General features: G+C 61.0%; 5 protein-coding genes across 5 annotated transcripts; all 5 read right to left on the bottom strand.

Annotated features, from left to right (window-relative positions):
- Positions 1–167: 167 nt before the first annotated feature.
- LBRM_26_2350 (conserved hypothetical protein) lies at positions 168–2096 on the bottom strand (the record flags this gene model as incomplete). The annotated part of the gene is made up of 1 exon (XM_001562415.2): positions 168–2096. The coding sequence occupies one exon, from the start codon at positions 2094–2096 to the stop codon at positions 168–170; it is 1929 nt and encodes a 642-aa protein (XP_001562465.1).
- Positions 2097–3493: 1397 nt separating this feature from the next.
- LBRM_26_2340 (conserved hypothetical protein) lies at positions 3494–4822 on the bottom strand (the record flags this gene model as incomplete). Its single annotated transcript, XM_001562414.2, has 1 exon — positions 3494–4822. One exon carries the CDS (start codon positions 4820–4822, stop codon positions 3494–3496), a length of 1329 nt encoding a protein of 442 aa, XP_001562464.1.
- Positions 4823–5549: 727 nt separating this feature from the next.
- On the bottom strand, positions 5550–6230 carry LBRM_26_2330 (putative peroxisomal membrane protein 4; the record flags this gene model as incomplete). The annotated part of the gene is made up of 1 exon (XM_001562413.1): positions 5550–6230. The coding sequence occupies one exon, from the start codon at positions 6228–6230 to the stop codon at positions 5550–5552; it is 681 nt and encodes a 226-aa protein (XP_001562463.1).
- A 633-nt stretch (positions 6231–6863) lies between these two features.
- Positions 6864–9632, bottom strand: LBRM_26_2320 (conserved hypothetical protein; the record flags this gene model as incomplete). Its single annotated transcript, XM_001562412.2, has 1 exon — positions 6864–9632. One exon carries the CDS (start codon positions 9630–9632, stop codon positions 6864–6866), a length of 2769 nt encoding a protein of 922 aa, XP_001562462.1.
- A 2745-nt stretch (positions 9633–12377) lies between these two features.
- Positions 12378–27800, bottom strand: LBRM_26_2310 (conserved hypothetical protein; the record flags this gene model as incomplete). Its single annotated transcript, XM_001562411.2, has 1 exon — positions 12378–27800. One exon carries the CDS (start codon positions 27798–27800, stop codon positions 12378–12380), a length of 15423 nt encoding a protein of 5140 aa, XP_001562461.2.
- Between the last annotated feature and the right edge of the window lie 193 nt (positions 27801–27993).

The raw sequence follows: 27993 nt of genomic DNA, 5'->3' as shown, positions 1-27993 counted from the left end.
GCGGGAGGAATATGCGCTGCAGTGTCGCGCTGGCTACAAGCATCCTCCCTCCCCCTTCCCCGGATGCACGCACCCGATCGGGTCAGCATACATCCTGTGAAACGATGAGTGTCTCTTTTCTACTGGCAGCTCGGGTCCGTCTGCACACACGTTACTCGGCGTGCCCTCTACAGTGGTTGGTGCTCCGTCACCGTGCGGAACAGTGACACCACAGCTGCCTGCGGCAGCTCGCTAATCAGCTCCCACGCCTGTGGGTCGTTGCGAACCATTGCGCTGAAATTGCTCACCAAGCAGTTGACTGCGCGCTCATGCAACTCCGGTATTTGATGCTTCACGGCATAGATAAGGAGGCGCAACGCGTTTGTGTGGGTGAGAGCCTCATCCGCCTCGCGCTTGAGCTGGCCGTCCATGATCAGCACCTGCTGCATCTTAAAGATAGCTGCGATATCCTCGGCCGAGAAGTCGCGCTCGGTGTCGAGGTGGCGACGGTACATCCCCAACAACAACTTCTGCCAGCTGCGCAGCGAGAAGTCGAACTCGTTAGTCGCAAACGACGGAAGCGGTCCAGGGCTACGCGGGTTCATCGCTTGCGAGAAGAGCACAGAGCGGCACGCGAGAATGTAGCGGTGGGCGTGCACTGCGTACTGGTGCGGGCCTACTACCCACTCGTAGTCGCTGTACTCGCCTGACTCCGCCAGCCACGCAAGCTGCTTCCCCAGCGTGTTTTTCATGGACGGAATCGGCGCATTCGGCACTGTCTCCTTGCGGTAAAGGATGAGCGAAAGGCGACGGAAGAGATGACCAGGGATCTCTTCGAACTGGCGGTCCTGGATGAGAACATCGTAGTTGTCCAGCAGAACGTGCAGGTAGAGCGAGGTGAGCACCTCGTCCGCGGCGTTGTAGCGCGTCAGCACAATGGGGAGGATGTTTTCCGGCGTGAGGAGCGGGCGAACGTAGCGAATACAGACCGCGCTGAGATCGTAAAACTCACATGCCGCTGCGAGCAGGTACAAGTCCAGTAGGGACTCTGGCGGCAACACCCCCGACTCGGGGTACTCCTCCGTGTAGACGTACCGCAGGAAGGTTGTGAAGACGTCAAGGGGGACGGCAATGGCAACAATGCAGCCCGCCTGCAACGGCAGCATCTGCTCGGGAAGCAACGGCTGCATGCGCGCGCCAATCACGCAACGGTGGGCCTTGACGCGGACGCCCTGGACGTCAAAGCTCATGTCACACAGCACCTCCAGGTGCTCAAAGGGGTACGTAAGCGGCGCGCGCACGGTGGTGCTCCCATGGCCACGGCCACCGCCCTTGATGGTGGACGCGCTGTCTAAAGTCACCATCGGGCCACCGTTTGGGTCGTTGTAGAAGCCGGCCGGCAGCCCCACCCCGACACCCGCGCCGGGCTGGTCCACAGAGCGTTCCATCGGGACAAGTGCGCCAGCTCCGACCCGGCCAGGCGAGTAGGACATCCTACTGTTCAGCCCCACTGATGCGCCGCTGCCACGGCCACCGACAGATCGTACACCATGCCCACGGTGTGGCGATATTCTTCCACCATTTATTCCCAAAATACCGGGACCCATGACGCTTCGGGTCGGGGTGACAGAGCGGGTCGCGCTGCGCACTGGCGGAGCACGCCCGCTGCCACCTCCGCTGTCCACCTGCAGCGTCGCCTCGAAGTCAATACAGCGGGTGCCCGTCTCCTGCACAGTGTACACAAACCCGTTCTCTGGGTGGAGCAACTGTTCTATCTCGATAAACTGATGAAGTCCCCACGCACTTCGAGCCTTCTTGAAGGTGCAGTTGAACGTCTTGCTGCGCGACTGCAGTGGGTCACGCATGCAGACAGCGGTGAGCTTAAAGTGGACAGAGACAATACCCGGCGTGCAGCTCTGCAGGTGCAGCGCCAGGAAGCGCTGGCCCTCGGCGGCTCGCTCTTGAATGTGGAAACGCCAGAACCACCCGCCTACATTGAACTCAGCGCTATAGCGTGACCCCTCGTATTGTAGCTCGCGAATCACGCTCACCGGCACGCGGTAGCGATAGCGTGCGCTGTTCTCCGAGAAGAGCTCCACTGCCTCTACGGACTCCATTTTGGCGCTCGAAAAGAATTGAGGTGCGAGGCGAATCGGCGCAGATTCGGCATGCGCCGCGTCTTTTGGGAGAAGGTGAAGAGAAAAAGTTCACAAAGAGGAGGTGCGAGGTGAGAGGAGTGCGTGCAACGGGCCCACGCCAGCCCGCCTCTGTCGGCTTCTGTAAGCGCAGCAGCAGCCCCCTCTCGAGGGGAGAGGAGGCAAGGGAAGGAAAAAGGCCCTGTTGCAAGTACAGTAAACGCGCCGCCGAGAGCTGTTTCGAGAGTGGCAAGCAAACGCAGCCACGTTTGACTGTGTGTGTGTGTGTGTGGAGGAGGGGGGGGGGGTATTGCGAAAAAGAAAACGTGGTAAACGAGGAGTGCGTGGGTGCGGCACTTGACGTAGTGCTGATATCACCTAGACGACTGGTCGTGGTGGAGCTGCGTAAAGGCCAAAGGACGCCAGCCGCAGACTGTACAGGGAAAGTAAAGGATAAAGAGCGAGGTTCACATTGAGTGCAAGCCAAGCAGTACAGCGGGAGCCCGGGGAAAAACACACTCTCAGAGGGAGTGCAAGCGCAAGCACCGTAGTCCAGCGGTGAACTAAAGGCAAGGAAGGAGGAAGTGCGGCATCAGAGAGGAGATCCCTGAGGAGCGCAGCACAGTTGGCGTGCAGAGTCTGCCGCCGCGACCAGGTGAGCATCCCTCCAGTGTGTGTAGAGGAAGTGCTGTAGAAAGCCGGCATAAGCATGAGTATAGACGCAGACCAAATACACCAGCGCGCCAAACGCGCGCTGACACACGCACCCGTCCAATGCGTCGTATATGTGTGTGTGTGTGTGAGAACACACCAAAGCATTCGCACATCGGTGTGCTTATCGATGTCGCGGTAGTGGTCTGTTCGCTCCTTTTCAGGCGACCGTTTGCTGCTGTTCTTGATGTTTTACTGAATTGCTTTGCGCTCCTGAGGACGACTTCTTCTTCGCAGCATTCACCAGTCCACGCAAACAGTGCGTGCGCGAGACCAAATGGTGGGAAAGTGAAAGACGCAAGGCCGTCTACTTCGCTTCTTCGCGCCACACGCCGCGGTGTCTCCTTTGGCAGCACGTCGGAAAGCGTGTGCGCACACAGCGCAATGTCAACAGGGGAATACGGTGGGAAACGAATGAAAAGAACAACTCGAAAGGACTCTAATCGGATGCTCAGCCTGCGAGCAGGTGGGGGGGGAGGGAGGAGGAAAGGCTAAATATGTGCCGATTGGCATGAAGGGAGTAATGCAGGAAGAGAGAGAAACGATCGTGCTGCTGAGGACCGCACCAGTGCCCTCTCCCTCTCCGCCGCTCAACGTCACCTTCTTACTACTCTCGCTCCCACGCGAACACTCTCATATCACCACCCCGCTTGCAGTGGGCCTCGCCCTTATGGGCCATCGTCGGGGAACAGTACATCCGCGTGCTCCTCAATCGCGGCTTTGGTCATCTCTAGGCGCTCCAACAGCTTCATGTACGTGCCCTTCTGCGACTTGACCTCGATCCACTCCTGCAGCTCCTCTACCCGGGCCCTGTAGTCCGCCTGCCCACCAGCAGTGTCATAGTGTGGGAAGGTCAGTACCGTCGTCGCGAGTGACGACTGCAGCTCCGCCTTCAAGGCGCCTGAGTGGGGCCGCACGCATTCCTCGCGCACTGTAAAGTCGCTCAAGTGTGTGCACACGATGTCGTGTGCCTCATGCTCCTTGATGAGACGTTTGCACGTCGTCGCAAGCCGCTTGGCCTCCGGCACATCGTTGCCCGCGGCAAGTGCGCCCTGCACGGACAGAAGAAGGCGATGAAGCCTTGGTGACATAAATTGAGTCCACTGCACACACTGCTTCTCCAGTGAGCTCCTCCCGTGCGCTCGAGTGGCGGTGGCCTGTAGCTTGTCGTAGATCTCAAGCGACAGCATGACCCACTCTCGGTTCACCTCCTGAAGAGCGTCTTGCACCCGCGCGTTGCCCATGAGCGCCTCGCTCTGCTCCATCAACACAAGAAAATTACTGTCCATAACCGGCACGTTCGTGTAGAACGAGTTACTGAACTCGATGAGGTCCTCTAGCTTTGTCAGCTCCTCTAGTGTTTCGCGCTGCTTGCGGCACCACTCTCGCAGCTGCTTCTGGCTGTCCATGAATTCCTGGACAAACTCGTCGCTCGAGGAGCTGCGGCGGTAGCGCTCACGGCCGACAAGCGTGCGAGCCTGAAGCTGCAAGCGGCACACCTCATCCAGTGCATCGTAGAGGTGCCGAGTCGGAGGCAGCGTGCTGCCGTTTGTCGACTCCCGCTCGATCTTCTTCAAGCTCCGTACCGACGACTCTGCGGACGCAAAGAACGTCGTCCAGGTGTCCAGCCAGTAGGAGACGATGCTTAGCTCAGCTAGCTTGAAGTCCTCGGCAGAGTAGGAGAGCAGAAACGAAAGGACCTCCTTACGCATTCCGAACTCCTTCAAGAGCGACGTCCACTTCACACAGTACTCCGCGCGCTCGTCCGACGGGTCGATGGGGGGGAGCGAGGAGGTCTGGCGGCGCAGCTCCTCGATCTCATGTTTCAGCTCCTCCAACTCTCGCTGCGCCGCTATGGTGCGCTCCTCAGCCTCCGTTTTGATGCGTAGCTGCTGCTCCACGTAGAGAGTCTGCTTCGACACGAGGGTGTCGTTGTTTTCCTTGGTGGGCTGCTGCTGCGCCAGCTCTTGTAGGTGCTGCACCTCCGAGAGGGACATGGGTGAGTGTGAGTGAAGCAGGAGAGAGACACAAGTACTCACAGGGAGAGCCAACTGCCACGAGAGATGCACGCATGCAATATATGTATATATATATATATATATATATATACACGAGCAAGACGAGATGCTGAAGAAGAGCTGAGCACTGAAGCACTAAAAAGTGAGTTAGATGCTCTGTACATGTGCGCGGAGACAAAGAGCGAGAGGTGAGACCGCGAGTCACGTACTCCATACACACGGACCACCGGTAGAGTCAGACAAGAGATGGAGGTGTGTGAAAAGTAGAGAATGGGAGAGGCAGTGCACCGGGGGGGGGGGGGGGGTCGACAGACGTCAAAGGAGCTTCAACCATAAACGACGCCAAGTTGGTCCCCAATGAAAGGGTCAGAGGCGGTGGAGGTGGCGGCCTCCGAGTGCGTGCGCAGCATCCCACATATGCCTGGGGTGACGGAGGGGTCGCCTGAGTGAGTCTGCGAAAACAGGTCACCAAGCAAAGATGCCAGCACGCTATGAAAGCGCTCTCCTTACTCTGCTCCGCTTGACTCTTCTTCTCGCTCACGACTACACGGCTTCCTCCCCCACCCCTTCATCCGTTTAACGTCTGTAGAGCCCTCAAGGCAATCAGGAGGGTGACCCGCCTCGTTCTTTCCTCTTAGCCACTTCTCATAGCGCCAAAATCTACGAAACATCCGCACTCAAATGCGCCCCACCCCCGGTGATTTCACTACAGAGTGTCAACAGAGTTGACCACGACGAGGTCGTACCAGCTGCTGAACTTGCCGCTGTCTTTGAAAATGTACTCCAAGGACTGCGCCATAGATGACTGCAGCTTATCTGGGGAGTACATGAGGAACATGATGGCCAGGGACCACAGGCAGCCCATGTACAGCCGGTACGCCACTGGCGGAATCGACATTACGCACGTGGAGGTGAGCAGGTGGTAGAGGGCACACACGATGCGAGCAAGCATGTACATCATCATCTGAACGTGGACACCGTTGCTGGGGTCACCCCAGAAGAGACAGCCAACCACGAAACCCGCCAAGGCGTTGTGCCACGCATGCGTAGTGCCCTGCAGGTTGCGTAAGATACCGCGTATGACGGCGAAGGTGGCCGAGCTATACCCAAGGCCTAGCGCGTGGGTCTTCGTGACCTTGAGGATCTTTGCAGGCATCGAGCTGTACGGGGACTTGCTCCACACCAGGTTCAGCACGAGGGCGTGCGGGGCACGGACGCGGGTGCCATAGACTAAACCGTTTCGAAACCCCTTGAGAGCGGTGAAGAAGACGTCGAAGTTGCCAGAGGCGATCATGCGGTTGATGCGCTCCACGACGGCGCCGTGGGGACCGGAGAAGGTGGGCACGGTGTGCGCCTTCGGTGCGACTTGGGGGACAACAATGGACATGGCTGCCGAGGCGAGAAGCGCACCGGTCGCAGAAGGGGCGGAAGGTATAGTGGAGGGAACCGCGCCACAAACCGAAGAGCGTCTCGTCGAGGGGACGAGGGGTCACTTCAGAGAGCGCAGATAAGAAATGGGTTAGTGGATGCCGTGTCACGCAGCACACATGCAGGTATGGGTGTATACAACAGAGAAAGGAGCGGAGAAGCAAGCACGCACCCACTGCGCGCGTGACCGTCGTCACCCATCACGAGAAGCATGTAGAGGCACGACGAGACAGAGGGGGTGGGCCCCAGGGAGGGAAAGAATAAGGCAGTGACGGTGATAAAAGGCAAAAGAGAGCGAGAGAGTGCGCGAGAGACTCTTGAGGGGAGATTGAGAAGATGTGGCTCAACCTATAAGGGCAGCAACCATATGAATTCATCGCACTGCCCCTGGTTGCTGCGTAGACGGCCTCGCCCTCACTGCAGATGGGTGGGAAGGTGTGGCAGTCAAGCGTTGTGCCTAGCTGAGTCGCCCATGTGGGGCTCCTCTCTACATCTTCGCAGCAAGTTCAACGGCACGTGACCGGGGTCACTGTCTTCTCTGCTCTTCTCGTGTGTGCTTTTCGAAACGCCTTTTGTGCGGTGGCCCCTCCTCTCAGCATGGCGGTGGCTCCTCCACCACAGCAGCGACTCGCAATGCCGCGTCGCCGCGGACCCAGAAGCTCGACTGATGGCAGCGCGGACAGCGCGGGTATACCTTCCACCCCTTCGCCTCGTCACCACCAATTACAAACGTCTTGTAGTTGCAGTGCTCGCACTTAATGTATTTCTTTAGTGCAGGCTTCAGCTCCATACGGTGGAGCTGCTCTACACACGTCGTCGGCGGCTGCCCGTACCAGCAGCGGCACACATAGCAGTAGTGCGCCCTGATCTGCTGCTCCGTGATCGCCTCCAGCGCCTCCAGGGCCTTCTCTTTTGTGATTTGCTTGTCCACAAAGGAGAACAGCCGCTGCCGGTCGGCTTCGCTGCGCAGGTGATCATGTGCACTGTGGATGCCGTCCGCCAACGAGCCGAGCAGCGTGAGAGCAGATCCTGAGTCCTCGTCGGCATCGTGCAACCTCGCTGATGCACCCATGGACACCTTAGGGGGCGACTTCGTGCTGTCTATCGAGCTGCTGGTGAGGTCCTTCGCAGCTTTGGCCGCGGCACGGAATAACGCGTTCTGCGATCCAGAGGCGCCAGTACCGGTGCTGCCGACGCCTGACATGACAACGCTGCGGCGGTAGTCCCTCTGTCGCGTCGACGTGATGACGGCGTGTACGGCGCCGTGACTTGTAAGAGGAGTGAAGGGGGCCGGTGCACCGCGACGCAGAGGCTGGAACTGTTGCCGCAGTGCCTCCACTCGACCACCATCCACCCCGCTTACAGGTGCCTCAGCGGCGGCGATGGATGTTGAGGTGGCGGGTTCAGAGAAAGCCACCGAAGAACACGCAGAGCTCAGATTCTCCTTGAAGGGTGCGAGTGAAGACGGCGGCGCTAGCTCCCTGCGCGCACGCTTCGGTACCCCGGCGGTCGACGGCGTTCTCGTGTTCTTGCAAGAGGGAACACCCTCGGCTCTGTGATTCGGGACGCGGGAAGACACACCACAAGCGTCACCACTGCTGCTACCGGCGCCGCCAGTACGTCCTTGATTTGGCTGCCCCTCCCCTGTAGTGCTCGGGGCTCTCCCACAGCGCAGTGATTGGTGCAGAAGCTTTTCTTCCGCGTGGTGGATGGCCTGCTGCCGGGCAGCTTCCAGCACCTCACGACCACGCGACGTCACCCCAAGTGCCTGCGTTGAAGGGTAGCTCGCGGCGGGACGCAGACCAACATGCTGCCGCAGAGCCAAGGGTGAGCCAGCCTGCACACCGCCGTACACACCGGAGGCAGCTGAGTTCATACCGCTTCGGAGAGCGGGATCCTCAACAGGCAGCCCGGTGACGCCGTGCACAGCAAAAAATGATGTTTGCCGAAGCATCTGCTGGGAAGCAGCCAGCCTGCTGTTCGCCACCGTACCACTACCGTGTGACGCACGGCTACTACCGCCTGCAGGGTGGTGGCCTGCTGACCGCTGCGCAATACCTCCTGATGCCGAAACGGCGAGCCGCTGCTGCGCCCCAGAGAGGGTAGGGTACGTGGCGAGGGCACTGCTCTTCATAGATGCCGAAGCTCCCAAAGACGATGCGCTGGTGCCTCGCGAGCCATGTGCCAAGTTACGGTCCTGGTCTACAGCGCCACCGCCGCGCGCAGCCTTGCGAAGGTCTGCGACGTGGTAGACGCAGTGTTGTGACCGCCGCGTGTTCACCATGGCGCGGCAGCGCTCCCTCGACTTGTAAGACACGGACGCGCACGTGCCGAGGTCCGCTGCGAAGCCCAGCTGGCGCACAGCCTCGCTATTCGCCACGCGCAGCAGTACCTCGTCGGCGTCGTGCGACGGCGCAGAGCCTCGACGCGCGCACCGTGTAACGTTGCTCAGAGCCACAACTGCACCAATGACCAAGTGGCTGTAAAGAAGATCAAAAGCGCTGCCGCAGAGCAGAAAGCTGAGTTCCGTCTCTGGCGCTGGCGAGATGCTTTCCATGCTCCAAAGTGTCAACACAGCGTAGCGGGAGGAGCGGGTGGCCGTCGTGCCTTGCTTCGGATCTGACTTGCGCGTGACAACACCAACACAAGTGCGGGCCACCGCCTCGTCGCTGCGGCGCGACATGCTGCGAAACAGGTCAAACGAGGCGAATGGAAACTCAGCGAGTCGCACACTGAACTGTTCAAGGCTGACGGTAGCACGGCGAACGCGGATGCGACTGAGCGGCTCCGTGATTACCGCCGATGGCGGTGGTGCGGGTGTGAGTCTCGAGCCAATGTCGTCTCTTGCCGCAGTACTGCCCTCATCACCGTGAGGGAATCGAAGTCCGCTCTCCGCAGTCGAAGTTGTAGATGGTGAGGAGACAGCTTTGATCACCGTGACACCGCCAGTGGCGCTCGCTGGTAGAAGCAAAGGCGTCGAACAGCTGTTGCGCGGCAATGAAAAGGCAGTACCACGCTCGAGGAGAGAGGCCGGCTGCAGCAGAGAGTTTGAAGAGAGCAAAGCGCCCGATACGGTAGCCGCGCTAGGTGGTGCCGGAGGTGCCGAAGACGATGGGTGCAAAGTCCGAAGCAGAGGTGACGCTGCTGGTGTTGTCGATGAGCAGGTGGCGGAGGGTAGTGTGGGAATACTGTCGGTGTTAGCAAGGCGCATCGACGGAATCGTCGAGGTCAGAGAGCCTTTCCGAGGACCAAGTAAGGCTGACGACGGCGCAGATGCATCTCCTACCTCCAGCACCGCCCCATCAGCTGGCGCACACGGCGGTGCATCGTTGTTGAAGATGTCGAAGAGGTCATCGCTCATCCCGTCCACGTTGAAATGTGAGGCGGTTTTCACGACGGGCAAGTTAGGACAAGCGCACAGACACGCCTGCCCACGCACGCTACACGCTGAGGGCCCTCTCTCTTGCGCTTCCGGCGTGTGCGGGTAGGCGTCTTTAGGTGGGAGCGTGTGGAAGCACTCTGCCTTCTATGGAATGAGCCCAATGATGGGCGTGTGCTCTCCTTTTACCTCTATGAGTCAAAGGCTGAAGAAGAGGAAGGGGGCGTGTGGCTACAGGCGTTGGAGCACACCTCCCTCCTTCTCTGTGGCGTGGTAACTGCCGCGCGTCCGGGTGTTTGGGTGCTGTGTTGAAGCGCTCTCCTCTTTCAATGCTCACTTGATTGTAAGGGGACCTCTCTGATGCAGAAGTGCCAACGGGCGCGTGATTGCTCAGGGGAAGTTGCGGAAGAGAAGCAATGGCAATTGGGCGCGCACACACACACACACGGCGGTGGAGGGAGCGAGTCGCCGCTTGTCACGAGAGACGCGCTGGCGGGGCGAGAGGAGAGGGAGAGAGAAAAAGAGATCGACTATGGAAGCAGCAGCCATAGGCATTCATATCCACGTTGAGCGCTGCGAGACACGTGCAGTCTTGTGAAGAATGAAAAGCGGCGTGTGAGACGGCCACGGAAACATGATGAGGTGCCATTGCGCTTGCGGTATCAGCAGACCCTCCCCTCTCTCACACCCCCCGCTCACTTGAAGACTGGTGTACGCGATTGCATACTTTTCTTCTAGGCTGTGCCTTCAGCGATAACTTGGTAGCTCGGTCGCACGGCGCATCGAGGCTGCATGGACAGCAAGTGAATGACGTGAGGAATGGGCTGCCCCTTTCCACTGCTTCCCCCGCCGTCACGCGCTCTGTCATCCGCGGCGTATCACAAGACCTCTGGGATGCTTAGACACGACCATGGCGCCACTTGCAGGCAGGTGTATCTACTGCATATCACCTTTACATCTATCCAGTTGCTGTACCTGCTCTGGGCATTGAGAGGGGTGGGGATTGGCGTGGGCAGAGAGACACGCGCAGAACTTCCGCTGTACATGGCAAACAATAGAAGTAAAAGTGAAAGCCTGAAGGAAAAGAGAGCGCTCGCACATCGATCGAAACCGCCAAGCTGCAATCTCAGAAGACAGACCTATGCACGCACGCACACACACAGTCACCGGAGGGAGTGATCAGCCGGTCGCTTCACATACAAGACTCTCTGGATATACATGATGCGCTCGAAAGCCTTTCCCTTTCTCTCCCTCATACTTCACACCCTATGCTGCACCTCTCGCACAACCGGTTCGTGCAAGAGCATCAAGTGAAGGAGAGGGTGTTTGGCTCCGCATTACATCGCCATCGTCAACGGCACTCATTACACACGGACAAAGAAGATGCAGCTGAGCGACCAGAGAGAGGGAGGGAAAAGAGACTTGCAAAGCAGCAAAGCGTAAGAGCAACAGACAACGAGAAGGCAAAAAGACCCGCCACCAATTCGGGAAAAGAAAGGAAGGGAGGGGAGGGGAAGTCTGCAAAGGCGGGTGGGCGTGCCCGCGTATGATAGGGTGCATGGGGGGACCGTAAGGGCATTGCACAGCCTCCTCCTCCCCCTCCTCTACGTACCTTCGAGATGGACACATGTATACTTGCAAAGAGATATTTATATGTGTATGCATCTTGTAAAGTTATTCAAGACAAAAAAAAAAAACCCACACACACACCGGGCCAAGTGTCTCCCTGCGTGTCAGCACGTGGGTGGCGGGGGGCGGGAGCGAAAGAGTATGGCAGTGTGGCACCACAGTGTGAGCGGCGAAGCCTTTCCTCTTTCCGTTGCCCACCAACTCAGTCAATGTACATCATTTGGGCTGCAGAGAAAAAGAGCGAAAACGATAAGAGAGCGAGGGAGGGACGCCTATCCAGTGCAACTCCTCACCACGCGTACGTCAGATGTCGCTGTAAGGAAAAAGGGTGAGAAGGCTGAGAGTACGCCGCAGTCGAACATACAAGCGAAAGCCGAGTAGTAAAGCATCCGCAGCACACAGACCTGCACACCACACGCGCACGCACGAGGACTCGCGCCCACGGATCGCCTCTGCCAGAAGGTGACCCATGTCAACAGGTACGATGCAGGGGTGGTGTACACGCGTATCTCCAAGAAGTACGTGCACTTGGCTTCCAGCACCCCTTGGAGAAGGGCACAAAGCCCAGAGACAAAAAACTCATATGCACACACGCGCGCAGACATCTCACTCCCTTCTTGATGAGCCAAGCACAGCTGAGGCACCAAACGTACCAAGAGCGGCTCCTCCCACGGTAGATGTGCAGAGACACCGTGGTCAGCAGAACTGCTCTGTGTGCTGCGCATGTGCGTCTGGCCAAGCGAGGAGCCCACGGAGGACCCCCCCCTCCCCATCCCTGGGAAAGAACGGGTGAGGGAAAGCCAAGGAGAAGAAGAATCAGAAGCAAGCAGCAGTGCTGCTGGGCAAAAGGGGGTGCAGAGAGAAAAAGAGAACGCGTATGGCATGAGAGGGCCAAGAGAAGAGAAGAGGAGTGCGAGAAGGGTGCGAGCGGCACGCAAAGTATTGGGTTTGGGTCCAGCCGTGAGAAAGCAAAACAGGAACGGAGTGACACTCATACGCAGTCTGCAGCGAACCAACATAATCTAACACACTCACAGAGGAGTGCACACGCTCCACTGCTCTTTCTGGGGGTAAAAGGGGGGCAGGAAGGGGGAGACCTTAAAAGGTCTTCGCTAGTGGAGGGAGGAAGCTGCCACCTGATGGTCGTGTCTCGCGGAGTGTCTCAGCTGCCGCCTGCTTGGCCGCCACGCTGCTGGATTGCTTAGCGCCTGAGCTCGATGAGGAAAGGCTACGGGTGCTATGCTTGCGCCTTCCGGCTGCGCTGCCGGGCGCTCCAGGCGTGCCCCGCTTATTCGCAGGGCCTCGTCCACGAATTGCCTTTCGCTTTGCGCTCGACACGTTGGCCCGCCCCGATGAGCCACCGCGCCTGCCGCGTCGACGACGAGAAGCCGGCGGGGTTGGAGACTTCATCGACTGCTGCACAGCCGTTGGAATATCAGCGACGTCGACACCGCTGTCCATAAAACCGGCGTGGTCGTCGGACGGTGCGGCGCGGGGGCCATGGAACGGCACGAGCTCGGCCAGCGGGGGGGCAGTGGAGATGGCCACGCTGCTTGCGCCGCCGCCCTCGTCGTGCCGGGAGACGGTGTTGTCCTCCTCTGACTTCGTGTGAAAGCGCAGAATCGGATTTCGGAAACTCACACCGTCAGTGTTCTCGGCAACAACCTGCACTGTGTAGGTCGTGGACGGCGTCAGGTTCGTCAGAATGTACGACGGCCGGTGCACTGTCGCGAGTAGCACAGGGTACGGCTGGTCTGTCGTATTGGCCAGGTACACGTGGTAGACGGGGCGGGTGTAGCGCCCTGTGGCAGCCTCGGACGGCTTCGGCGGCGGCAGCCACTCAAGTGTAGCGGCATTCTGCGACAGCATCGTGATATGTGGATCCACCACGCCCTCCGGCGGGGTGCCGCTGGATACCGCAACAGCCTCCGAGTAGTCGCTGTACGGGCCGAGATGTTCGTCTGGCACCGTAGCACCTGCGCCGCTGTCTGTGTCGCTCCCGGACGCCGGTAAAATGCGGCGCGCGCACTTGACACGGCATCGCATGCGGGAGAGCAGGCCGCTGATGCGTACAGCACAGACGTTTGCATCCTCGACGGTGTCTATGACGTGCCAGGTCGCCGCCGCAATGGTGGTCGTGGCACCGATCGCTGCCCCTGCCCCACCCGCCTTGCGCTTACTCGCGCCACCGCCACCGCCGCCTAAGGTACTGACGCCCGACGACGGCCCATCGGCCTGCAGGAAACACTGATCAATCACATAGCGGTAGCGCCTACGAGTTGTGGCGGCCTCCGTTTCGTCAGCGGGCGCCTCTGGAGCAGCCCACTGTAAGGAGCAAAACTGCGCATTCACGCGCCGCAGCGCAACCTGCGTCGGGGCCATCGGCGGTGTCGCAAACCGCACCTCCACCGGTGTTCCCCAGTACCCAAAGAGGTCCATTGCGCGGATGCGCGCCACATACAACGTGTCCGGCGTGAGCCCTTCAATGTGCTCGTGCATGGAGGAGGTAGTGGACCATGCCCCGGCGAGGGCAGCATTGCCTCCCTGGGTAAAATTGGCCTGGCTGCGTGGACTGAGCGGCGCCGTTGAGACTGCAGCGTCCGTCACATCGTACTGCCTCCGGAAGAGCGAGTCCTTGGACGGCGAAGGCAGCGCCGTGGTGCCATCGAGGCTCGTAAGTGCCGCCATATCCATGTCTGGAATCTTCGTCTGGATAGCGCTCATCAGTGGGTCGAAGGGATCGTCAAGCCTGTTGTAAAGTTGGGCAGGCGTGTGGATGGTAAGCACATCCTGCTGCTCCCGGTGTTTCAGAGTGCTGCTCTGGTGCGATACCGTGACGCTGCTGCGTTCGCCAAGATGGTGCTCCTGACCGGGTGTTATGTTAGGGCAGACAAGTAAGCCGGAGGGGGGCTGCTGCACCAAGCTACCCTCCAGCGATGACCCGGACTGGTGCAAGGCGGCCAGGTCAGCCTCGCGGTACACCACCAGCCGGTAGCGCGACACAGTACGAGAGCCGACGAGCATCGCGCCGGTCGCCGTGTGGCTGCCAGCTGCTGGGAGAGCGGCTGCTGCCGCCGCGGGGACCTGTGATGCGGGAGCGGGGTTGCTATTGCTAGGCCCCTCTGCACCCCCTTCGGCAAAGCTGACGTCCTCCACAAAGCCAACGGCCAGCGCCGGGCGGCAGCGGCCCCATCTGAGGTCTACCGCATTCTTAATGCTGTTCGCCGTCAGCTTCACTGGGTATAGCGTCGTGAAAGTAGCCGCTTGCGACCACAAGCCCCAGTCGCCACCACCGCCGTAGCAGGGCTGCAAAGCGACAGCGTACTCGGTTCCCGGCTGGAGTTGGGGCAGGCGGTACGAGGAAACCAAGTACCCTTCCTGCATCGGCGTCGCCGTGGTACGGCACTCCTCGGCCGATATCTCGCGCTCAAACGGGCCGTAGAGCGTGGAGCGGAGGACCAGGAGATACTTCGTCGGTAGCGTCGGTACGCCTAAAGCGGCACCTACAGAACCACCGCCGGCGTTGCGCGAATCGCACTCGTTCCGCTCCCACGCCAGCACCGCGTATGTCTCGCCGACACTCGACACCGTGGGCGCCAGGAGCTTCAGAGTGCGGAAGGTACGTTCTTCGCTCCAGAGACCCCAGTCATTGGTGGCCTCGCAGCAGGCACGGACAATGATGACATAAGGTGTGTCGGCAACTAGCCCGCCTAAGCGGTAGTGCGATGCATCCTTGTGGAACTGCTTGTCCACCACAGCCACAGATGGTGTCTCTCGAGTGTTGAAGACGCATAAGTGGAAAGCAAGAGAACCGGGGTTGCCGAGTTGAACAGCGCCGCTCGGGTGCGGCGCCAATGCCGAGGCTGAAACGGGTGCGCCGCGGGTGCTCTCGCCGCTGTCATCTTGCGGCTGCGGCTGCGACTGCAAAGAGACGGCGCTTGGGGCGAAGGTCAGCGACGACGCCGCTGCCGCCCCCGCCTGCTGCTCGAGTCGCTCCGCGTACTCCCCCACCGTTTGTGAAGGCCGACACCACTCCACATGCACGAACTGCTCGGTCAGCATTGACACGAATACTTGTATCGGCTTTAACGTGGCAAAGCAGATGGTGTCGCTCCACAGGCTGCAAGGGTGGCGAAGTCCGTCACCGGCGCGCACACGCACCGAGTAGAGTGCGTCCGCGTCAAGGTGCTTCGCTGTGTAGCTCGAGCGGGATGCCTTAAAACGTTTGGATATCTGATAGTTGAAGCCCACTCCAGCGATTTCCAACTGATACGAGTCATCCGCCTCCTCCTCATCCCCAATCACCGCCTCCTCACCGTCAGGCAGTGTCAGGGGCTCGCGAGGTCGGTGCCAGGTGATCGTCGCACACTCCTCGCCAATGCGGCTTACCTCCACCTCCAGGCACGGCTGCGTGATAATGTACACCGGGCGGCTCCACTGGCCCCACATATTTTCGATGCAACACCGTACCTCCACCTTGTAGAGCGTGTTTGGCTTTGCTGCCTTGTTGAAGTACGACGTCTCCGTTGGCGCCATCAGTTCGTCTAGGTGCAACGTGTTGCTGTTGCGGCTCGTCTCCACTCCTGACCCATCGCGTACCAGCTCATCAATGCGCAGCTGGTAGTTCTGGATCGGCTTCAGCGGCATTGCCCGCCGCACCGACAGAGGTACCGCGCGGGGGTCACGAGCCCAGCGGAGCTGGAAGTACTCTTCACCAACCCGCTCCACCAAGCACACCATGTCGCGCAGCGTCACTACATACTCAGAGTCGCTCCACACACCTGGAGCTGCCTTTGCCTTCTCCATCGACTCACGCAGAGGCGCGTCCATTACGATGTGGGTTGTCTGCTCGTAGAGCTGCAGCACTGTTGGCACGGCGGACAACAGCGGCGACACCTCCACCTCTCCTGTCGTCCACTTTTCCTGCTCCTTATCTGGTGTACCTTGGCTGCCGTCCTCGCCATTGCTCTTGCACCACTCTACCGTGTTGGACGCGGAGCTGCGCGCCTTCGCGGTCAAAGTCGCTGGTGCGGCCGCCAGCGCAGCTCTTGCGAATCCGGCGTGTGGGCAATACCACCGCCGCACAGAGAGACGGTACCGGTGGTTGGACAGCAACTCACGCACCAAGGTATGGCGCTGATTGGCGTGTAGGAAGACGCTGCGGCTCTCGCTGTCGCGGCGCTGGGCCGCCTCGCCCTCCTCCTCGCCAAGTGGGACGTCGGTGTAATCGCGAACCCGCACTTCGTAGCACACCGTCTCCTCCACCTGGCCCATGTGCAGAGATGCCATGTGGATCGTGTTCGCTTTGCGCTGCCAGCTGGCCGAGATGTAGTCCTCACCGACCTCCTTGAGGTCCATGGCTAACAAGTTGTAGGTGCCGCTACGCACAGTGTCGCTCCACGAGCCGCGCTCCCCGCTCCTGTACTCGGCGCGGACGCAGATAAGGTAGATGGAGTCGGGCTGCAGCGCAGGCAGCGTGTGCTTGCTCACGTGACCGGGCACCTCGACTGTGTAGCCCTCCGCTTCGTCCGAGCGGCGGACAGAGATGGTGAAGGAGCGAATCGATGTGCGGGCGCTGCAGTACACGACACCGGCCTCGGCAGGTCTGTCATGCAGACGGAAGCGACGCTCCTGCTGCCACAGGCGCGACGCATCCGGCGAGTCCGCGCTCAGTTTATTCGGCGAGCCCGGCTGCGTCGCAGGGACAGTGTCCTCCAGCAGCAGATGCCCGTCGTGCACCGACCCCTCATCCTCCTCGTGCTCTTCATTCGTGCCGACCGCGGTGGCGGCAATGCTGTGCCGGTGGCCTCCTGCGCCTGTGGCGGTGATCGCCGCGCTCGGTGTGTAGTGCAGCTCCTCCGGAGCATCTCGGGCCCACTGCACACGAACGAAGTCTTCGCCGACCGTGGCAATGCTGGACAGTAGAAGCCTCATCGTGTAGACGCAGCGCCCCTCCGACCACTCGCTCCACACACCGTCGCGGTTGATGGCACGCGCGTAGAGCAGGTACACGTTGTTCGGAGCGAGCGAGTGCACAAGGAACTTCGCGACGTTGCCGTTAAGGTGCTTGTCCACTAGCAGCCGCGGCGCCACCTGCTCCGTGAGGTGATAGACACGCACCTGGTACTTGACGGCTTGGTACTCGCCAAAGCACACTGCCGGACGGACGCGTGCAACAGACTGCTCCGGCTGCATCACCGGTGTGGTGGCTGAGGCAGGTGCCTCCGACACCACCGGCGCCGCAGCCAGCGCTGCGTTCGTCTCCATGCCAGTCGCCGTGTCGAAGGTTGCGCAGGTCAGATAGTGTTCGGGGTTTTGCTCGGTGCGAGCCCAGCTCATCTCGATGGTACTCTCGGTGATCTCCTGCGGGTAGACGAGCAGCTGCTTGAGTGTCACGAAGGTCAGCACAGGCGACCAGAAGCTGGCCTCGCCCACGTCGTTGAAGGAGCGAACTCGCGCGACGTACGCAGAGTCCATGGCCAGCCCTGTGACGCGGAAGGTACCGTCTACGGCAGCAGATTCAATGCGGGTGGAGAACACAAAGTCTAGACCCGCTCCGCCGCGCACCTCCAACTCGTAGTGAAGCACCTGCGACGTCGGCAACGTCACCACCACGCTTGAAGCCACCGCGGTGCGCCCGCATGCCACCGTGCTGGGAAAGCCACCGCTGCCCGGAAAGAGCCCTGCTACGCCGCCGCCGCTGCTGCTGGTGCCTCCGCGACCGCTGATCTGAGCCACTAGCGGGGCGAGCTGCGGCCGCCCCCACTGCAGTGATACGTAGTGCTCATCAATGATGTCGGTGGAAAGGTGCAACTGCGGCGTGGTAATGAAGAAGTGCGGCGCCGACCACGGCCCCACCTGCCCGCCTGTCGTCTCTGCCATCACCTGCACCTGATAGGCCGACTGGGGATGCAGGTCGCCGAGGTGGAGCTGCAGCTCCGTGCTGGATGTCATCCGCTTCACGAGCAGGTAGTGCTGCCGCTGAGGGCATGACGACCCGGCTGCTCCATCGCTGCAGTCAATGCGGTCAGGTACGAGCCCGTCATACAGCTGTGGGTGGACTTCTGGTGGCAAAGGACCGCCGCGCTGGAAGCCAAACGCCAGCGTGCCTTCAAGCTCGTCAACCTCGGCAGCCCGCCGCTTCTCTTCCGAGGGCATGCGTGCGACTGCGTGGAAGGAGTTGTTCGACACGCCGATGTCACCCATGCTCAGCGATAACGCCTCTACACCGTCCCAGCACGCGTCGGACGCGCCCATCGGCGAGAGCAAGCGGCAGGCTGAAACAGGTGTGGTCGTCGGTGGCGACGCGGTAAAGTTTGTGTGCAGTGGCACCTCCTCTAGCCGCACGTAGAACCCGGTTATCTCCGAGCTGTCCTCGAGCACGTGCATGTCGTTCTCGTAGTCGATTCGAGGCTTCATGCGCCACCATGACACCATCGCGCTACTCTCCTTCACATCGGTTACTGCAGTTTCAATGCTGGGCAGTGTGACGCACGAACAGGGTGCCGACCACAAACCCCAATCCCCCTTTGGATCCCACTCCCGCACGGCTATGGTATACTTCATGTCCGGCAGTAGCGCATCAATCCGAAGCACGTTGCAGGCCTGCATGTTGCGGAACTCCTGCACTTCTTGGCCTGTGACAGCATCCTCGTGTGTGATGCGGAGCTGGTGCACCTGCACCTCCTCTGTGTAGCGGCTACTCAGCAGGGTATCGTGCTCATCCAGCGGAGAAGTCGGCTTGTTGTCCAGTCGCCACCACTGCAGGTCAACGAAGTTCTCGCTGATGTACGTCATGTCGAGGTGGATGATGTGATGCGTCATGAACTTGAGCGGCACCGTCCAGCACCCCCACACATCGTCGCCATAGTGCGGGCAGAGGCAGCACACGTATAAACTATTCGGCTGCAGCCCTGTCACGGTGAAGCTAAGCGTCGGTGGTGTGTTGACGTCATGGAAGTGGCTGTTGGGCAGGTAATGCTCCGAGATGCTGCCCATCTCGTCAATGACGCGCAGCTGGAATCCCTGCACAGGGCACGAGGGGTCCACCACCAGCCCCATCTTGCCATCCGCGTGCTCCTTCGCGCGAGCCGCGGAAAGCTGTCGCAGCATGCGCAGCCGGCGCAGACGGTTCACCAGCGATGCGAACGCCGCCGGCCCCAGCGCGTTCCGCTTCTCTTCCAGGTCGCGTTCGGTGAAGTTGTGAAACTCGCGCTGGAGTCGACAGAACTCTTCCGCCTCCTGCGCCACCGCAGCCATCATGAGCGGGTCACCGCGGTACCAGTGTAAATTGATGTAGTGCTCACCAAAGCGGCTCTGGTCCAGCTGAACCAGAGGCAGCGTCTCTACCTTGACAGATCGGCTCCACGGCTGCCAAAAGTCTGGCACACCGCGCGCGCGGACCCGCGCCGAGAAGATGGCACTGGGGCTCAGCCCTTGTAGGAGGACCTGCGACACGGACGAGAGCAGCTGCACATCAAGCAGGGTGACAGAGTCGGCGGTGGGTGATGCGGCGGTGGGTGATGCGGCGGTGGGCGACGCGGCGGTGGCGGGCGGGCTCACCGTGGTGACTGCGCTAGATGACGGCATCTTGAATGACCCGTCGCGCTTGGGTTCTCGAAAGCTGCCGTTGTCGGCGCCAACGTTGAAACAGCGACTGCCGCCTGTCAGCAGCGGGCCGACGTGCCAACTTCGCTTAGTTGACGTCATCAATTCCCGCATGCTCGATGTTGTCGTCACGCCGCTTGGCCGACGTCGCCGCAGCATCTCGATGGCGGTGATGAAGGGCAGGCAGACGTCCCCCTTCTCCAGAGTCACGTGTAGCTCATAGCCGGTGCAGTTCGCATCACCCACTACGACGCGCTCGGTCTGGTAGTGCAGTGTGGCCTCCTCCCGTAGCAGAGCGTTGTGCTCCTCGCGCACAGCCGGGTTTATCCAGCCAACCCCCACCATCGTGGGCTCTCCCTTCCCCTCCTGCTCCTGGATCTTGCGCTTCATCTCCAGCAGCTCGCGTCGTTCGCGGTCGTCGCACTGGTGCAGAGTATCTCGCTGGTGGCGCGCCAGCAGCTCGACAAACTTGCCAACGTCCGGCTGTGGCCGAAACCACTCCAGCCGCGCGCTGCACTCCGTGCGCTGCGCCACTTGTACCTGCACGCAGGCCAGCGTCAGAAACGTCACCTTGGTCGAGAAGCGCGACCAGTGCTGCTTCTCGCTGAGAGACCGGATAGAGAGACAGTACAGCTGATCCTGTTGAAGGTCTTCGATGAGGGTGGACTGAACCTCCTGCACGAAGGTGAGGCACCGTCGCTCCTCGACACTGATTCCCTCGAGGACCAGCTCGTACTCGTGCACCGCATAGTCCACCTGAATTACCTGCAAGCTGCTAGTCTCTGCAAACGCAGTGCGGTGCGCTACTTCGAGGCCAGACAACTCCTCCGGATCCCCGGTTGCGCCCTCTTTCATGTCCTCTTCGCCCTCAGCGGACCCCATCGTTGGGCACCGCTCGGGCTTCTCCGTTTGCACGTGACTAATGCTGCCGCTGCGCATGTGCACCGCACGCGGGCGGCACCATGAGACACGCACCGCCACCTCCTGCACTTGATCAACGCGCAGTTCGAGCCGGCTCTGCGTCACGAAGCGTATCGCCGGGCTCCACATCCCCCACTGCGCATTCTCGATCTTCGCCCGCACGCGGACCTCGTAGACGCTGCTGGGGGCGAGGCCTGAGATGTGGTGCGCGTTAACGCTGCTAGGAAACGAGACGACAGAGTCGAGGGCGAGAGGGTTGTTGTGCAGTGCCGTCCCGTCCATGTTCAAGCGGCGTGTTTGGAGCTCGAACTCGATAGACTTGTAACCAGTCATCATCCAGGTAGCGGCGGTCGGAATCGTTGCTGCCGCCATGGCCTTACCCTCCGCTGACATCAAAGGCACGCCGTGCACAGGGCTGTCTGCGGTAGACGCCGCAGCAGCACGGCGCCACTCCACCAGGCAGTAGTCCTCACCGATTTCCTGAGGAGTTACCTGCATCGGCGGCACTGTCTGCACGCAGACCACCTCTGACGGTGCGCCCCACTCCCCCGCGACAAGGCGACCCTCCTCATCTGCCTGCTGCTCTCGCACCGAAATGGCGTAGCGAATGCCCGGCAAAAGATTCCCGAGGCGCAGCGCCGGCTGCGTTGTCTCATACACACGTGCGCCGTCGACTAGCGACTCGTCCGTCTCGTCAAAGGCCGGCTCCGTCGGCATGGGGCGGATGGTCACTTGAAAGTTATGCACCTCTGCGTTGGAGGGGAAGCACAAGTACGCCTCGAGCGGTGTGCTGAGGAAGAATGGCAGCGCAGAGTAGTCTTCCTCGTCCTCACCGTTCTCGCTGTACGACGCACCGGCGGGGGAGATAAGCGTGCTCATGATGTGTGACGTGCTCTCTACAAGCTGCATCTGGCTTTGAGGACGTTCCTCCTCGCCTCTATCGCTGCCTAACACAGCCGCACCAATACCTTCATCGTTCCCGTGCCAGTCCGCCGCCGCCGTCGTGGTCAAGCCGCTCCGCATTTCAGGCCGTCGCCACGCAAGCTGCAGGAATGTCTCCCCAGTCATCGCAACTTCGACCTTTAGCAGCGGGCACGTGGACACCACGGCCTCCGGGCTCCAGTGACCCCAGTCGCCGGCACAGTTGAGGCCGCGCACGGCGATGGAGTAGGTAGCGTGCGGGAGCAGCCCATCGATACGGAGCGCCTGCTCCCCCTCTTCAGCGTACAGCTCACGGTAGTCGTCTGTCTGCGGCATCCCGGCAAAGACGCGATTGCATGACACACGCACGTGCCACCGCGTCACGCGCTCATCAGGGTGCAACGCCCCCTTCTTGTCCACCTGCAGCCCCGCCACGTCGCTGACAGTCTCAGAACCTTCATTATGCGCGTGTTGCGGATGCAGCCGGGGCTTCGCACGCGACCACTGCGCGTCAACGAACGTCTCACCGACGCGCTGCAACCTCACGGCGACGGGTTTCAGCGTGTAGAAGGGCACCGGGTCACTCCAGAGCCCCCACGCGTCGTACGTGTCCTTAGCCCGAACCTGGATCGTGTAGAGCGTCGAAAGGTGTAGGCCAGAAAGCACTGCGGCGGTTTCGCGGAATGTCGTCGTGCTCGCGGCAGCTACTGTGCTAACGGTGTCTAGTACCCGGATCTCGTACCCACTGACAGCTCCGTCGACCTGTCGGACCTCTGCTCCGTCGCCCCCAGTCATGCACACTCCCTCCCACGACCCTCGCCTCCACTGTGCCCGCACGTAGTCCTCGCCAATATTCAGCACCTCCAGGCTCAGCCGCGGCAGCGTGCGCACGCGCGACTCCTCGCTCCAAAGGCCCCACACACCCTCGTGCCCCTTCGCACAGACCCACACGCGATACTCCGACGAGGGCTGCAGATCGTGAAGGCAGAACCCGCTCACAGTAGGGGCGATGTTGTAGACCACGCTGTGCGCCTCGCTGACGCGCTGCACCCTGAAACGGTAGAGCTGAACAACGTCCTCTGTCTCCGCGATGGAGAGTAGTTGGCGGGCTACGACGGCTGCGCCAGTGGCACTACATGTCGACGCCTTCACAACGCTGCTGCCGGTCTCCCTGTGGCTCAACGGCACAAGCGCCCCGTTCTGCAGCGACTCGTCCGATATGTAGGCGTTGCCGGCGCTGCCGCCGTCCTCTAGCCGCTGCCTCACATCCGCCTCCGTTGGTTTGGGCAGGTGGCGACGCCATTCCAGCATCACGAAGTGCTCACCAATGTTGCCGAATGTGACGCGCATGCGCGGCTTTGTGCGAAGGGCCTGCGCCGACCACAGTCCCCAGTGCTCCGACTGCGCAAAGAGGGCGCGCACATAAATGGTGTACACTGCGTCCGGCATCAGTCCGCGGAAAAAGAGGCTTGTCGAGTCCATCTTCTGCGTGTGGGTGAAGCCGCCCTCACCAATGAGGCATACCTCGTAGGCGCGGGCGGAGATGCTGACGTTGAACGCCGTGTTGGCGTCCCCGGCGACGTGAAGGTCGGTGCGGCGCGACCAGGACACCCACAGCGCATCCTCCGAGATATGTTGTACATGAATGTCCATGCCAGGCACGGTCCGCACCTTCTGCTCCTCGCTCCACACACCCCACTCGTAGTTGTCATTGAACGTCTGCACGCACACCATGTAGGTGGTCGCCGGGGTCAGGTGGTCGATGCGCAGCGAGTTCATCGCGCCCTCCACCGTGTACGTGTGCTGGTAGATGCCGCCGCTTTCCCGCACACGCACTCGTGAGGCGGTGATCGTAGCGACGCCAAGGACCACCTGCTTTGGGTTCTCGATCTGCGGCGGGACGACCTGCGAGTGCCGTACCCACTCAACGCTGACGAAGCTCTCGCCAATGGTGGTGAAGGAGACTCGCGTTGTCGGTATCGTGGCGAAGACAAGCGAGGGGGACCACATGCCCCACTCGCCGCTTTCCAGCTTCGTGCGCACCGACACGCTGTACACCGTGTTGCACTTGAGGTTTGGTACCGTGTGCTCCACCGTCTCGGCGCTGCTCAGCAGCTCTGTCTGATAGATGAGTCGCTGATGGGCGGCATCGGGTGGCAGAGCATCGCTCAGGTACGCCGTCTTTGCCTGCCCTGATGCGACGGCAGCGCTGTGGTATGGTGCCTTTGATAGGATCGGCGACGTGACGCACAGCATGATCATCGGGCGCAGCTTGCCATGTGCAAGGACGCGATCCTCGGTCGATGGGTTGCCGTCGTCCTCCGGCAGTCGGCGCTGCCGACTCGGGCGCGTGAGCTGCAGACAGCAGGACTCCTCAGAGATTAGTTTCGCCTGAATGTGCATTGGCTGCATCGTCAGACACCACAGCGGCACGCTCCACAGGCCCCACTCCTCATCATTGTAGTTCGCCTTAAGCTCGACGCAGTAGTACGTGTTCGCCTGGAGTCCCGTCACGCAGTACGGAGAGTCGCCGTCGACCAAGAAGGTCTCCATGCTCACCCCATCCGTGTTGTAGACGCGCAGGTGGTACGACGTAGCGATGCCGTGACCGGTGGGGTACTGTTGCGGGTTTGCCACCTTGCGCCGCTCCCACCGCACCGTGATAAAGTTCTCAGCTACCTCCTCAGTTGTGACACTGATTGTGCCACGCGTCAGAATCGGAGCCGGAGCAGACCACAGGCCCCAGCTGCCCGAGCGTCCACGCACTCGAATCTGAATCGTGTAGGCGCAGGCCGGCAGTAGGCCGCAAACCTTCAGCTCTCGCACATCCGCATCGAGCGGGTACTGCCTCGCATACTGCGTCGTCACACCGCTGATGCGCAGCTCTTGTCCAGTGACAGTCCAGTCACCAAGCTGCACCTTTCCGTCGTCGCTGTTGCTGTCCTCCGCAGCGCACAGCAGCTGAGACGCCTCTGACCCACCACGGCTCCACGCAACCTTCACGTAGTTTTCGCCAATCGTCAGTTGGTGCGTCGGGATGCGGAACTGCGGGTTTGTGCGGAATCGCACCGGGCGACTCCACAGTCCCCACTTCCCGCTCGACGTGGCAGCCCGCACAACGGCGACGTACTCGCGGTCTGGCAACAGGCCGTCGACGCGCAACGACGTGTGCTCGCTCGATACGACATCAAAGCGGACAATGTCGGAGTGGCCGCCTCCGGCCCCGTAGCCGCTCTGCGTATGTGGGACCACCGGCACACCAAGTGGCTCCTGCCCGTACACAAGAACGCTGTACTTGGCGACAAACCTATCAGCCGCCATCGTGTCGTACAGATCAGAGTCACGCTGCACGGAGCACCGCTGCCACACTAGTCGCACGAAGTCCTCGCCGATTTCGTGAATGGTAGTTCTGATAGAGGCGAGTGTGCGTACCGTCACACGGCTCCACAAACCCTGCTGCCCCTTCTCATCACAGGTGCGCACAGCGATCGTGTAGGTCATCGATGGTGTCAGTTGGGTTACGGTGTAGCTCGTGTCAAGCACGTGGTGATGCAGCATCGCGTCTTCGCCAGTCTCCACGCACCCCATCACCACCTCGTACTTCAGGTGGTCACACTCCGTCAACGTACTCGCTGCGTCATTATCCTTGGCGTTAGCGACATCTGCCTGTGCCGTGCTGGCCTCAGACAGACCACGGTGCCACACGACATGAATGAAATCCTCACCGACATCCCAGACATGCAGCGCGACGGGCTGCAGGGTGCACATCCGCACTGGCGTCGACAGCTCGCCCCAGCCCTCGAACCCCGTCAGGGGGTTGCGTTGCCACGTGCGGCACTGCACGTCGTACGTTGTGTCAGCCTCGAGGTCGTTGACGCGGAAGCCGCGCTGGCTGAGGTCACGCGTGACACGTTCGTTGAGCACGGCCGTCCGTTCACCAACGCCGTCCACCTTCACTACGACGATGTTGTAGACTGGCAATGGCTCTGCGGTTGCAGCGCTGGGATCGCCCGGCTCCCGTGCGGCTGCAAGACTGGTGGAGGGCCAGTCCAAGGTAAGGAAGTCCTCGCCGCGCTCTAGAAAGGTGAGTACGAGAGTCGGCGCGGTCGTGAAGCGCTGTGGCTCCGTCCAGATGCCCCATGTGCCCTCGATTGCGATGCGGAGAGAAACAGTATAAGCGCTGCCAGCGTGGAGATGCTCGACATTCAGCAGACGGCGTGGATGCACCGCCGTCGACGACGGCGGGGCGAGGTCAATGGTCTCGGATTGGTAGTACGCGGAGGTGAGGCTCTGCACGCGGTACTGCAGCTGGGACTCGTGCGGCTCCTCCGCCCCCTCACGCGACCATGTAAAGGACGCGAACGACTCCCCGACTGCGGCCACCGACACGACGGGGTGAGCCGCCGTGCGCAGCTTGAGCAGAGCGGAGCGGCCGCCCCACCGCCCCTCCACCGAAAGCGCGCGCACGGAGACCGAGTACGTCGTGCTCGGTAACACGTCTGCCAGCGTGTACTGGTGGACGGAGGCGGGTACAGTGATTGGGTCAAAGTGCAGCCCGGGGCTATCGATGATGAGCTCGTACTCGTGCACGGTCATTCGTGGCTGCAGATAGCCCAAGACGTCGACCGCAGCATCGTCATCGCACGCCTGAACAAAAGCCGAGCCATTGGCAACGGCGGCCGAAGTCTCCTTATCAGCTGGCGTCCTCCCAGCACTCTTTGGAGCTTCTCGGTCCCAGGCAAAGGTGAAGGTTTCCTCGCCACGAGCGAGTAGACGCACCTCCAGCGAACTCGCTGTGACTAGCCGCGCCACCTCCGTCCACTCCCGCATGGTATGTATGACGGTGCGGTACCGCATGAGAACAATGTAGTGCGTCCCAGACTGCAAGTCGCGTATGGTGACAGAGCGGCAGCCGGCCTCGAAGGTACTGTGGTACTGCTCCGCCATGTCAGACTCTCGCAGCAGCCGTAGCTCAAAGTCAGGAATGCTGCGCGCCCACTGCGTCGTCGCAACGTCCGTCTCGCACGTCAGCCCGTCCTCGCTACGCTGCGCCACACGGTCCCAGGTGCAGTGCACATAGTCATAGCCAATCTCAGCAATGCGTGTCTCGACGGGAAACATCGTGGCGGTCTGGATCGGTGCCGACCACGCACTCCAGCGCACATGGACGCGACTGTAGCAGCGCACGCGCACAGTATAGCGCTGGCCCGCCTCCAGCTTTACCACCTTCGATAGTTTCGACGTTGGCATCGTCTGCCGGAAGTACAACCTCGCGTCATTCGGCACGGGACACTCGTCATGAGCGGCCTCTTCGCGCGCGCCTTCTAGTGCTGCAGGCGCATCCCCACGGTGTTGAGAAACGCCACTGCTGTGTCCACCGCGGTATTGGTTTCGACTACCAAGCGGTATCGCTGAGCCGGGGCCACAGCCCTGCTCTTCGTGTAGAACCACGTAGATGAGCAGCTCCCACCGGAGTACACCCTCCACCTCGCGGTTTACAGGGGGGCCCACATCGGATGCCGCTGCGCCATTAACGACCGCCGCAGCCGTCAAGGCCGGGGTCGTGCGGGGCGACGCGTCCCGCGGGGCGGAGAGGTCGGCAGCAGCAGCAGCAGCAGCAGAAGCGCATTTGTGCTGACCGTCGTGCTGCCAGTCCGCCGCCATTTCGGTCAACGTTTCGGCCGCCGGCGAGAGTGTGGAAGCGCCGCCGCGCTTGGAAAAGAGTCGCGAAGCTGCAGTCGCTCGCGATGTGGGTAAAGGAGCATTTTTGGCGCCGTAGACATTGCTGCAACCATCAGCACGGAGCACGTTGCAGGAAAACTCCCCAAAGATCTCGCCAATGCGCACCACTGCTGCCTGGCAGTTCAGCTGTGGTGTGCTCGAGCTAAGAGTATCCTTCGAGCCCTCAGGTGCCGCTGCAGCAACAGCGGGGGCGGGGGGTGAGGCGCCATGCGCTATCTGTACATCTTCCACACCAGGTGCTTCAGTGTTTGCAATGGTGAAGGCACCTACCACAGTCGCCTGGCATGGGGCAGCCGCGGTGTCCACTGCAATTGTGTCGCTTGAAGGCATGGACACACTGTCCTTGTGGTGGTGATAGGGCGTGTGTAGGTGTATCGGTAATTATCGGCCGCGTGCGCACCGAGGTCACTGGCGCGGTGTGCACCTCGCAGTAAAGTAAACGTATGCAGCTTTCCGAGGATGCAGGGGAATGCAGAGGTGACGGAGGAGGCAGGAGACACGCACGCTCCACTACGGACACACA

This window comes from Leishmania braziliensis, chromosome 26 (genome assembly GCF_000002845.2).
Source record: "Leishmania braziliensis MHOM/BR/75/M2904 complete genome, chromosome 26".
Classification (NCBI taxonomy): domain Eukaryota; phylum Euglenozoa; class Kinetoplastea; order Trypanosomatida; family Trypanosomatidae; genus Leishmania; species Leishmania braziliensis.
Note: the sequence above shows the minus strand (reverse complement) of the source record. Positions and strands in the feature narration are given on the sequence as shown.